Source organism: Urocampus carinirostris, chromosome 1, assembly GCF_059441175.1.
Source record: "Urocampus carinirostris isolate Australia breed hairy pipefish chromosome 1, RoL_Ucar_1.0, whole genome shotgun sequence".
Lineage (NCBI taxonomy): Eukaryota > Metazoa > Chordata > Actinopteri > Syngnathiformes > Syngnathidae > Urocampus > Urocampus carinirostris.
Genome location: NC_142349.1, coordinates 30,772,059 through 30,784,669, shown reverse-complemented (window position 1 = coordinate 30,784,669; position 12,611 = coordinate 30,772,059). Strand labels below are relative to the sequence as shown.

Genomic DNA, 12,611 nt, shown 5'->3' with positions numbered 1-12,611 from the left:
TAACCCATTCAGATGTTTACACTACTTCCAAAAGCCTCTCACTTGTAGGCTGCACCTGACACTTTTGCATAAGATGGCCCAATTCTTGCTGGCCCGCAAGGGTGTAAATAGTTAAGGGTGTCAACCTCCTCACATTTTTTAACAAATACATTTGGAACTGCTGGCAACCATACAAATGGAAATGGTGAGAACTGTTTTGTAGTTGTGTGTCGTTCGAGAACGAAATGACTCAAGGAGACGGCTCTTTGAATTGAATAATGGGAGCCAGCACCTCACCAATCAAGAGCGCCTTGGAGATGCTTTTTTTCTTTTGTAATTGGTCAATATCCATCATTTCAAAGGATGTCGTGTTGTTGAGTGCTGTGTATAAAAGCTTAGAGTTTTTTTGTTATTTAATTAATTTTTAGATCTGTAAATATATTAATTTATGCTTCCTGTGTTTTTCAAGGATAATGTGTTTCAAGGTTAGCTTTTTTTACATACAAAATGTAAAGTTTATTTCATAGTCTATTTGCATTTTGTTGTGTGGTGTGTTTTTCAGACTTAAAAGTTGCTTTGTGTAAAAAAGGTCAAAGTTTTAAAAAAATACTATTATAAATTATTAAGATAATAGAACCTTTTTTTTTTTTTTAAAACATTTTGTGCATAATGTTACATTATTATTGTTAATATACAAATTAAAGGGTCCCTCAAAGACATGTCTTTTTTTTTTCTTACTAGTTTTCTCTTGCCTTTTTCCTCTTTTTTCCCTTTTTTTTTCTTTTTTGTTCTTTGTCTATGTTTTCCCTTTCTCTCTGTTTTGCTTTATTTTTCACCTCAATTGAAGTCGTTCCATGCATAATGTTACATACTAAGTGATAATATATGGATTAAAGCAACAAGAACAATCTGAAGAGCCGTTTGGAAACCGAAAGAGCTAGCTCTTCTTTGTGAGTTGAGATGAAATATCCCATATTCTCAAAAGAGCCGAAATTCTCATTATTATTGTACTGAGGGTCATGTGTTTAATAACTTTTGGATTAAGATTTTAGATGCTATATGAAATACATGGTTTTGTTTTTCATTTTAAAGATGAATTTCTTAGGAAACATTATTTTAAATTGAGTGAAATCAAGCTTATGGAATAAAATTATAATTGTTTCTATTTGGGCCATGATGGAATCATTGCTCCTATCACAGATCTTAGAGGTCAGATTAAAAATAAAATAAATTATTTAAAATGAGAAAACGCATCTACCACGAGAGCAAGAAAATGTAGTATATTGTTCACGGTTCACAGATCCCTTAACCACCTGAGACCCCTGAGGACACAACGCTGGACAGCTCTCTCTATTGCTGACGGTTCCTGGCCAAAGTTTGGGTTGTGGCAACATAGGCAACTGTATTTTCCCTAAGTTGGTCAGCCCAGTTATTTTTCAGTCTCCCTGTCCTTCTGCCCACTTTACTGTGCCCTGAAGAATGATCTTGGCCAGTCCTGATGATCTCGTGACATAACCATACCACTGCCATCCAATGTGCCCTCTAATGGTTTTGCTCCCTGCTTACGATTACAGTATTACAATTGTTCTTGTTTTGTCAACTGGACTTGATGCTGTATATTTCTATATTTTTCTCTTTAAACAGAGAATAGCCATATAAACAGACAAACAACAACTTAAAATCTCCACAATTGTAACACCCAGTTTGAGAAATATATGTGGTGTTATGGATCGCCACTGAACTGACCACAGGCCTTAAAACAATAATTAAGAATGGTTCAGACACATATCCAGTATATATTTATTCTGGTTAGCTACATTGGGGATGGGCACACGTTTATGTTGTTAATCTTCATTCTTATATGAAGGTTAACGACCTTAACCAAATGTCTGAAACTATAATTCAGATTTTATGTATTGTTTACCTTTGTTCACAAAGTATTTTTTTTTTGATTGTCGTAGCAAATAATTCACATGCTATCTTGTATACCAAATACGTACAGACTTAAAACGGCATGGCATTCAAAATGACAACCTTTCTTGCACTGATTTTAGATAATATGTGTTCCTATTCTGACTGCACTGAATTCTTATTCTTGTGCAGAGTCTTATGTCCGTCCATGACGCAGTAGCACAGAGAGATTATGAGCCTACTCTACCACAAGTCCCTGAAGGCATTTTAGACGATGAAGAAGATTCAGTCAAGATTGTCAGTCTGGTCAAAACCAAGGATCCACTGGTCAGTAGCAATTATGTGGTGTATATATGATCTTGGTTTTTGCCCAGGTTTATATGAATTAAAATTATTAAAAAAAAAACATATGAGCTGCAAGTGAGCTGTGCACATTCCTGATTAGTTCAGACTCAATGAGCAATAATCAATGCAAAAAATGCCCACAAATCCATAGTATTAACATTGCTCAACAGAACTAGTATGAGGATATATTTATAGACATCTGTAAGAAAATGCTTTAGAACAGGGGTCTCCAATGTGGTAGCCCCCTAAGGACAGTTTAGTTGCCTAGGGACCTATTCTAAAAATAGCTTACCAATACTGGGTCATTGTGATTCTCAAATAAAAACATGATTTAATGATTGACTAAGTCTATTTCACCCTATTACCAATAACTAACCTGTTAATAACATACAGTAACAACATAGTACTAACATGATACGTTTTTTTTTTTTTTAGAAATGCATATCAAACTGGTAGCCCTTTGCACTAATTAGTAACAGAAAGTAGCCTTCAGCTTGAAAATATTTGGAGACCCTGCTTTTGACCAACACTTTGGGGACAAAACAACGCCATGTAAATGTAAGAATATTTTCTCAGGCACCAGTAAAGATGACACATTGCCCAGGTTTGACAATTTGACGGTTCAGTTTTAATAGTTCTAGTTTGATGACTGATATGAAAATGTTCTGCTTGGCAGAGAAATATACCAATGGTAAGAATTATTTTTCTTGTTCTACAAAAGAAATAAGTTAGTATGCAGTAAAATAAGAAAATGAATACAATATTTTACATTAACAGTCCTTAAAGTTATCTTACATAGGCGATACTGCTCATTTTAATTGTTGTATAAATGTTATCATACCCCACAAAAAAAACAGATCAGACACAATTTCTTTATTTTATTGCCTCCGGTCATCATATGCCAGGTTACAAAAATTAAAAAAAATCAGCAGCTTTGATTAACAATTGACAGAGCAGAAGGATAAATATGGGCAGACAGGAACATGCCAGAGCTTAACTTGGTCCTCTCCCCTTAACAAGCGGAAGACTTGTCACATTATTCATGTCATGCGATCAGATTTGATAACAAAACATTTTGAGTATCAAAAATCACATTTCTTCATCACACAAGAGAAATCATCAAACGTTTAAAGTATTGGAAAGCATAATTGTGTTTAACATAATGTGTCGATATCATGTTTGCCTGCTTGTTCGCCTTGACATCTCACACTCATTTTTGATCATTTGTTTTTTACCGACTCAATTTCAAAACCTACGAGAAGAGCTAAACGTTTAGCTGGTAGATTAGTCATTGTTTCCCATTTTGATGTTGAGGACCTCAAACTTGTCATTGAACTCGTTGTAGAGGTCAGCTTTCAGCTTGCTCAAAGTGTTTTCGAGCGTGGTGGTCTGTTCGGCGAAAATGGCATCAAGGGTTTGAGTAGAACCTTAGTTGCCCAGTCTAATCCCTGATCTGGATTTTAGGGCGGCAGTAGCTCAGGAGGTAGAGCGATCGTTTTAGGATTAAGGGATCCCAGTTCGAATCCCGGCTTGTCCGTGTTACATGCCGAAGTGTCCTTGGGTAAAACACTGAACCCCCAATACCCCCAATAAGCAGGTTAGCGCCTTACATGGCTGCACAGATCACGGCCGCTATTGGGAAATGTGAAGCACAATGTAAAGCGCTTTGGGAAGACATTGACTTGAAAAGCGCTATATAAATGCAGATCATTTCATTTCATTTCATTTCATCTGTTGAGCAGGCATTTTCCTCAGCCGTATCCACAAACTCCACATAAAAACGCCAGCACAAATTCCTCTGTTGAGAAAAAAGGTCAGCAGATAAACGTCTTCTAAGTTTTCGACGTCCAGTAGCGTTAGACACACCGGTCGGAACTTTGACCAACTGTATTGAACATACCAGCTCGAGTATGTGCCTTTCGGACAGGGACTTTCATTACTTGCGGCTCTCCTTGTAGACTGTATCTTGTCAATTCCACTGAAAGCTCAATTTAGAAGTTTCATTTCAATATTCTTGTCGTACAAATTTTATATGAAAAAAAATAAAGTAAGAAATAAACAAAAATTAAAAATCATTAAAATGAACAAATATATGTTCTGATGCCTCAAAAATATATTGATTTATTTATATATTTGTTTTGGTATGTTGCCTGGTCAAAAACGTTAAAATCACTTGTTGACTGATCATTTTTCATCTGCATCTGATAAAAATTTAATTTCAAGGCTCGTCTTTAATGATGGCTAATTGTGTTTTGTCATACCACAATGTCTTATTTTTGCGTGTTATTGTCACTTATATTTGGAATTTCCCTGGATTAGGTGAAACAAAACTGCCTTGAACAGGGATAAAAGTTGAAAAAAACACCACTCCACAAGGGCCACAAAATCTTCTACAGTTGTAATATTCCTTAAAATCAAATTAACCTTGATTTGGGCGATTTTAAATTATGATCATGGTCTATATAAAATACATGAACTGACTGTCTGCCGTAAGTTACATTTTCCAGATTTTGTTCCATGAACATGTCCAGTAGTTCATTAGGAAATCCCAGCAACATATTTAATTCCAGTGATCCAAAAGTAAAGCATTTCCTTTTTGTCATCAAGTATTCCTTGCCACTAAGTGTTTTTGACATCTGCTAATATTTTTGAGAAGTGGAAAATTAAAAAAAAATAAACCGTAAAGCTTGTTTTAAATTAGATTCTTCAGTGTGTTTGTTTACTAATACAGAGAATTTGATTAGCATCCACAGAAAAATCAAGATGCGGTAATTCACTCAAAGAATGGCATTTTCTTTGCACTGCTTGAAAAGATTGCAAATAATAGGGAACAGACGCTTGTATTGATCCCAAAAAATGGAAAGAGTGAGACCTTTGTCTGACATACTTGTTTCGATTGAAACAACATGTTTTAGTTTTTTACGCAAACTGACTACAGTTCAGTCTGGGTTTATTGTTGTCACGTACATGAGATGGGGTTTATTTTTTCCAGTTGTATTTCCACCCTCTATTCAAAATAACAAGTCTTAGGTAACCTACAGAATAGAATAGAATAGAATAGAATAGAATAGAATAGAATAGAATAGATTTGTGTTCTTTGTCATTGATAACAACGTAGCGAACATTTCTTACAATTAGATTAGAAATGGCATTCAGGATAACCAAAATAAACTTAACAAAAACTAAAAAGAGGAAAACGAGATAAAAGAATATCACGATAAGTAAGCAAACATATTTACACGCTAGAGTTTGGAGACTTGCCAAAGTTGTAAGTGCCAATTTATTTTGTCAACATTTTGCAATGAAAAATAATGCATTGTAACAACAGTACAATGAAAATTACTGCAATAACATTTAACAGAAAACCAATTTTTCAACACAACTGGCAAGATATATATTTTCCAAAATCTTGCACGCATCTTTAGGGTAGTGATGGCCCTAGGGAAGAAAAGTATTTTAGCTCTTGTTTTAAGAGACGTTTAGTGCCTAACAGAGGGAAATAGGTCAATGAGGTGGTGGCCAGTATGAGGTGTTTCGTTTATGATGTCGTTGACTCTGTCCTCCAGACTGGGCAGAGAGCAGCCAAGGATTTTCTGTGCTGTATTGATATCTGTCTGTATGGTTTGCCAGTAAATTGTGTTATAAATGTTTCAGAATGAAGCAAATAACTTTTAGACGGAATGTGATGAATCGTAACAAAGATTTCAAAATGTGAGTTCCACTTGTCTATTTTTGTACTTACCAAATTTGTTCTTTCTATCAACACTCAAGGGCGCTACAATTAAGAGGGATCAAAACACAGGGGCAATTGTTGTGGTTCGTGTGATGCGAGGAGGTGCTGCCCACAGGAGTGGTAAGCTAATGAGTTTTTTAGCACATCATGGTCTTATGCAAGTTTTAGTTGATGTCGTAATTTTTTGGTTTTCAGTGCAAGAATGATTGTTTCCCAAAGGAATTTTGGAGATAAAATTGGAGTAAAAATCCATGTCCTCACATACATAGGTTTTTACATCATATCTTGTTTAAATAAAGTTGTTTGTGGCACAGTCCTTATTATTTTCTATGTACTCATACTACATAAGAGTTATTTTGGTACCAAGATTGAACCATGAGTGGTGGAATAGTGCCATTAGACACAATTGCTATAGAATACAAGTAAAATGATTGATATCCTAATTGTTTATTGGTTTTATAGTTCACTACTCTGGTTTCAAACTCTTCTCCCCCGGGACAATTTATCCACGCAGTAAACACAAGAACCGTCAACTGTCTTTCCATATTTGTTCTCGTTGATGTCGTACTTAGAGTAACGCTTCTTAAAATGATCATGCTCTTATTTTCATATTTTCATTAGAATTTCCGACCATCACTATTTTATTTATGAATGAATAAAGGTTTTTTAAGCACAGCACTAAAACAGCATCAACCACTAACTAAGAACAAAAGATTTGCAAAAAAAAATAAAAGGCTGAACAATGCAAGCTTTTAGGTGCCCACCCCCTTTTGTATTTTTTTCCTCGCAGGGAACACATATTGAAAATATAACCAACTGAACAGATATTTGTCCCACAAATAAAAAAAAATACAAAACAATAAATGCAAAATTTCAACTTGTAATTGTATCCCTAATAACTCGTATAACATATAATAACCCAAAGAATCTAGACTCTGTATATTCATTTTCTTTAGTATATTATTTCAAAATACCTAGAGTATATACCTTATTTAAATTAATTTAAACAGGGGACATTTTTAGGTAATAATCTTAGCTGTTCCACAAAAGATTGCTTTTTTAAGTGGCACAATGACTTTTTAATGTTGTGGAAGATTTTGTATGGACCTTGAAATTATTGATTCCCCTGAGATCATGAGCGTCGGCTCTGTTGGAAAACAACTGTGGAACATTTTTTCGGGAGTTGATGCTTTTTTATTTGTACACTAATAAAAGAAATTTGAGGCTCAATATTTTTTTGAAATTTAACATGTTGGATTTCGTAAACAGTTTATATGTGCAGTATATTCTTTATATCCAGCATAATGGATAATCCTAATAACTTTTTTTGATTTTATATTGCTTTTGTGTTGAGATGTGGTGAAACATTTAATAAATGTAGAATTTCCACTGTGATTTATTAAAATCCTGAAGGTTTGATTCACGAAGGAGATGAGCTAAAAGAAGTCAACGGCGTCTCACTGCATCGCAGAAAACCAAAGGAAATTCTTCCTTTGATGGTTAGTCCCAATGATTTACAATACAGTCAACCAAAAGAATTTTCTAACAATATTGTGTTGTGTAGGCCTCTGCTGTGATAAATTTGACATTTGGGTTTGTAGAAAGAAAGTAAAGAAGTAATACCCACCTGTGTTTATCTGGCTCTGCTTGAGAAAGCAGGAAAACCATGATTGTTCATCAGCTAAGCCAGAGTTTTTGTGAGGCCATTTTCATTATAAAACACTTTTAAAATGGGTACCCCCCAAATGTAAATAAACTGGTGAATTTCTCTTATAATTGAAATCAAAATATGCCATAAAACAAGTGGGTTATTAAGGGAATTTTTGGCATTGACTTTCACTCTAAAATTGATCAGGTGTCGCAAAGTCCATGTTTCATGTATGAATTGGCCAACGTCCACTTTTCAAAGTAAAATACCACGTTTAAGACATTTTCAAATACAATAGGAGATGTTGATTTAAATTAAAAAATAAGTCATTTATATTGGGTTTTTTTTGTCGATGAACGATGGCTGGATTTATGGTATTTGCCCAAAGTAGGCAGTCACTATTAAAAACGTGACAAGTGTTGGGCACGTTACTATATGATTATATTGCTTTCCGTTTTTGTATGTTGTGTTGTTGCACTTCAAGGATCAAGAACACAATTACCTGTTCTCTATTTCAGTGTTTTTCAACCTTTTTTGAGCCAGGGCATGTTTCTTTAATTGGAAAAATTCTGCGGCACACCACTAACCAAAAATGTTATAAAATGACACTGAACAGTATGTTTAATTACAATATAATTCATAATAACCCCGGTTTTTACAGCACAGACACTTGACAATGACATAATATTTGCAGAAAATAACTCATTCATGTTTTATAAGATTTTAAATTTTAAAAAGTGACATTGGATAATTTCTCATGGCACACCTGATGATCTCTCACGGCACACTAGTGTGTCGCGGCACAGTGGTTGAAAATCACTGCTCTATTTAACTGACTCGAATGCTACTCAGAAAGTTTCAAATTATTTGACGTATAATACATTTTTTGAGAGTAACAGAAATAGTTACTTTCCCTGGTAAATACTTTTACTATGGAGTAATTCAGTTACCAACCAAAGAAGTAATGAGTACTATAACCAATTACTTTTTAAAGTATCGCCCAATACTGTTAAAGACACAGGAACCACTGAAAAATAATCCCACACTAATTTCCCCAATGATATGCTAAGTATTGTGAATTTGTTAGCGCTTTTACGCTGAGCTTCCTTAAGCACAAGACAATGCTCACTCTGACATAGCCTTGAAATGAGACAACATGCTGACATCTACTTGACAAAGTAACGCGCCACTTTTGACTGTCAGTAGCTGTAACGGCGGGAGAAAGAATAGATCCTGTTACCGAAAAAAATAACACCGTTACGTAACGGCGTTATTCATAATACTTTATTCCCAACACTGTTTACAATTAAATATATTTATAGTTGTTGATAGAAAATATTCATGATTGTTTGTTTTTCTACATAGTTTAAAAATGGTCACTTGTGGTTACAAGATAAACGTGCACTTCAAATTAAAAAAATCACTCCAAAAGATGTTAAGCTGTGTATAATGGTATGCTATAGTAGCTTAGCTTCATATTTAACTTAAATTAAGTCTAATTTATTTCTGTAGTCGTGCAATATTAATGTAAGTTTCTGTAAGATTTCTAAGATTATGTTATTGTTGGATTTGGTTGTTTTGGTGGATTTAACAAAAATATGAAAGGTAAAAAACAAAAGTTATGTTGAAAAATGTTTAGCCCAGTGTGGACAAAAATGTTTCATGCATTATAAAATTGGAAGGGATATGCCAAGAGGTTGCACTTTGCTCCCAATTTGCATGAAATATATCCGATGTTGCATAATTTTGTTGGTTGAGCTTGAAAACGACAGCTATGCCAATACTGGGCAAAGAATAATGGTCGTCAACATTTTAGAAAAGCGACATACGAGAAAATACTTTTGCATATAAATTGGATCTTAGCCTATTTATGAATAATGCAATAACGATATTTTCTCCTTTATACCGCCCCTCTTGTGGGTACTCTTTTACTTTTTTCCTTGACATTTCTGACAGATTGAGGCAGCCTGATTTTTCTTTTTCCTGTGACCTGCTCTATTTCTCTTCGCTAAATTAACGTCACCCATCTGTGCCTTCACGCTTTACCAACAAACACAGAAGGAGCATCAATCAAATCGGGAAGCATATTTCCTAACTTTTAATGTGTTTGTTAATGTGTCACTAATTTTATGCAGGCTTGCTCTCAGGGTGATGTTACATTCACGATTGTGCCCGCCTCCTCCAAGCAAGAAATTTCATCCAATGAGAAGGTCTGATATATGACATATTTCTTTGTGGTTTTCTTTTACATGAGTACCACGTTGTGGTTTTGTGCGCACAACCGGCCATCTGGTTGCAGTGAAAGGTGCTTATGAAAAGTGTTATGTCAAGTGTTTAATGCTGCCACATCAGGACATTCTCGTTGACTTCAGCAAGATACCACAAATCGTTTATGGATTAGGTTTAGCCAATCTGTGAAACTGTTGGATAAAAAAAAAATCTATTGCAATGGATTAAGACAAATTACAATCAATGTGTCTAGTCATGTGTCAATGTCAGGCTAAACAATGTGAAAAGCTGAAGTTGTAAGCTTTTTCCAAGTAAGGGAATGGATGTACCGAGTATAAGTCGCTCAGGAGTATAAATCGCACTAGCCAAAAAATGCAGAAATAAGAAGAAAGAAGCATATATAAGTCGGACATGGAATATAAGTCGCATTTTTGGGGGAAATTATTCGATAAAATCCAACACCAAAAACATACATGTCATCTCGAAGAGCAAATCTTAAAAAATGTCCCTCCTTCGAGCATACGTCACTTGCACAAAAATTACCAAAACTACTTCTTATCTGATTTTTGGGGATGGATTAGAAAAGTAAAACACGAAGCATTTGTACTTTGTATAAAAATCACTTTTGAGTTAGTTGAAAATATTTACCTTAGTGAGATGACGCCCTAGCTTCTTAACGTTTGAGTGTTGATTGGCAAGAAGAGTGTTGTCACTTCACCAAAATAAATGTTTTAAACTTGCTCAGAAGTGATTTCTAAACAAGGTACAAATTCTCTGTGTTTTACTGTTCTTTTAAATTTCGCCCCAAAATCAGATAGGAAGCTAATTGATTGAGTTTTTTTGCGAGTGACGGATCCTGGTGGGGGCATTTCACTCAGGGGAACGTTTTTCGGCACAACATGGCAAGGTTGAAATTATCATCGCAGGCCTAGAGCGCCCCTTTGTGGTTTAGTGTGAATATAATATGTAAAATTATATACTGGTTATAAAAAAAACCTCAATGATATAATAATATTTTCATCTTTTCACATATAAGTCGCACCAGAGTTTAAGTTGCACACCCGAGCAAACAATGGAAAGAAAAGTGACTTGTACTCCAAAAAATATGGTAGTTTATGTCTAGATACTGTTTTTTTTTTTAATTTTCGTGAGTGTCATTATTACAATAGAGTAGAATTATATTTAGTGTCACTGATAAGAACATAGTGAGCAATGTTTGTGACAAGATTAGGCGTGGCAGTCAGCAATAAACAAATAATAAAAACTGATGTAAAAGAATGTCCGGATAAAAGGACAAAAATATTTAGTAGTAGTGCTTGGAGACTGAACTAAGTTGTAAATCAAATCATATTTATTTTCAAAGCACTTTTCGATTAATGCAACTCAAAGTGCTGTATTAAATCATTAATTGTACTATAGGACAGCTCACCACAGAACAGAACAAGTCCACAATGCTGCTGATAATTATTTTTTCACTTGATTCATAAAGTCCCATTGTGTCATAATTAGCATTCCCTAGGGGTGAAACAATACTTAATTTAAATAAAAGACATGTACTATAAATAAAAAACATTTACTATCTCATCAAGATGATTTATTTTTAAAGACTCACAGGTTTTGAAATATGTAATTAAATCTCTCGACTTGAAGAGGCTGCCATGTTTGGCTATCGATCTTACAACTATGGAAGCCAAAGTACAATTTATTTTGTAATAATAGTGCAATGAAAAGTAGTGCAATATCATTTAGCTTCAACAAAACTTCCAAATAAGTCGATAAATAAGATAAATACCAATTCTTCTACACAATATCAGTTTCAATACAACTGGCACACAGTGTTGCACGCTTGTTTGTCTCTGAACCTATTAGTCCTTGTTTTAAGGGACCTGTAGCGCTTACCAGTAGGCAACAGGTCAAAGAGGTGGTTGCTGTTACGAGAGGAGTCCTTCATGATGTTCCTGGCTCTGTTGCAGTATCACAAGCTAGCAATGTCCCCCAGACTGGGCACCAATGATTTCCTGGGCTTTTTTGATTACTCTATATTGCAAAAGAAAATCATTTTCTTCATCTCAGCTGTTTGTAAGGGCTCTCTTTGATTACAACCCGAGTGAGGATCCTGCTGTCCCATGCAAGGATGCAGCCATTGCTTTTAAGAGAGGCGACATCCTCCAGGTTGCCACCACGGAAGACGACACCTGGTGGCAGGCCTGCCACGTTGGGGGGACCAACACGCGAGCTGGGCTCATCCCCTCACAGCAGCTCCAGGAGAGGTGATTTGGATTTTGTTTTTTAACAACTGTTGTTTATGACACAATTTTATCTTTCATCATCAGTGGAACAACCATTTATTAATTATCTCCAGGCGAGTGTCATTACGGCGACCACAAAACTTGTTCCAGCAACAGCAAGTCAAGGCAGCAGGTGATAGTAAATGATTTTCCTTCCCCGTTAAAGGTACAAGATCGAAACATATTTACTGTCTCAGCGCCACTGACATCAAACTTATTTTTTTTCTATTAAGGTAGGTTGGCAGTAAATGAGTTTTAGAACTTGACAGTACATGTTAAACTTTGAATTGTGTTGTAGATTTTAGGTCAGAAATAGACATCTGTCTAAATCAACTGTAATGTTTTCCTCCATGTGCGCAGCGGATGAAGCCAAAGGTACTTTTACTTTCTATTACATGCACGTGTCTACCTGCCCAAGTAGGAATTTACAATGGAACCTGAAAGTCAAAATAATCCATTTAGTGAGGCAGAGTGACTT

The 12,611-nt window shown here is 35.1% G+C and overlaps 1 protein-coding gene across 1 annotated transcript in view; it reads left to right on the top strand.

The window, feature by feature from the left end:
* Positions 1-12,611, top strand: part of LOC148374287 (MAGUK p55 subfamily member 7-like) — a 30,843-nt gene that overhangs the window by 7,581 nt on the left and 10,651 nt on the right. The window contains exons 5-11 of the mRNA XM_088334837.1: positions 2,083-2,217; positions 6,007-6,088; positions 7,382-7,467; positions 9,752-9,826; positions 11,919-12,115; positions 12,208-12,266; positions 12,494-12,508. Of these exons, the coding sequence (XP_088190963.1) occupies positions 2,083-2,217; positions 6,007-6,088; positions 7,382-7,467; positions 9,752-9,826; positions 11,919-12,115; positions 12,208-12,266; positions 12,494-12,508 (649 nt within the window). The remainder of the gene's footprint in view (positions 1-2,082; positions 2,218-6,006; positions 6,089-7,381; positions 7,468-9,751; positions 9,827-11,918; positions 12,116-12,207; positions 12,267-12,493; positions 12,509-12,611) is intronic.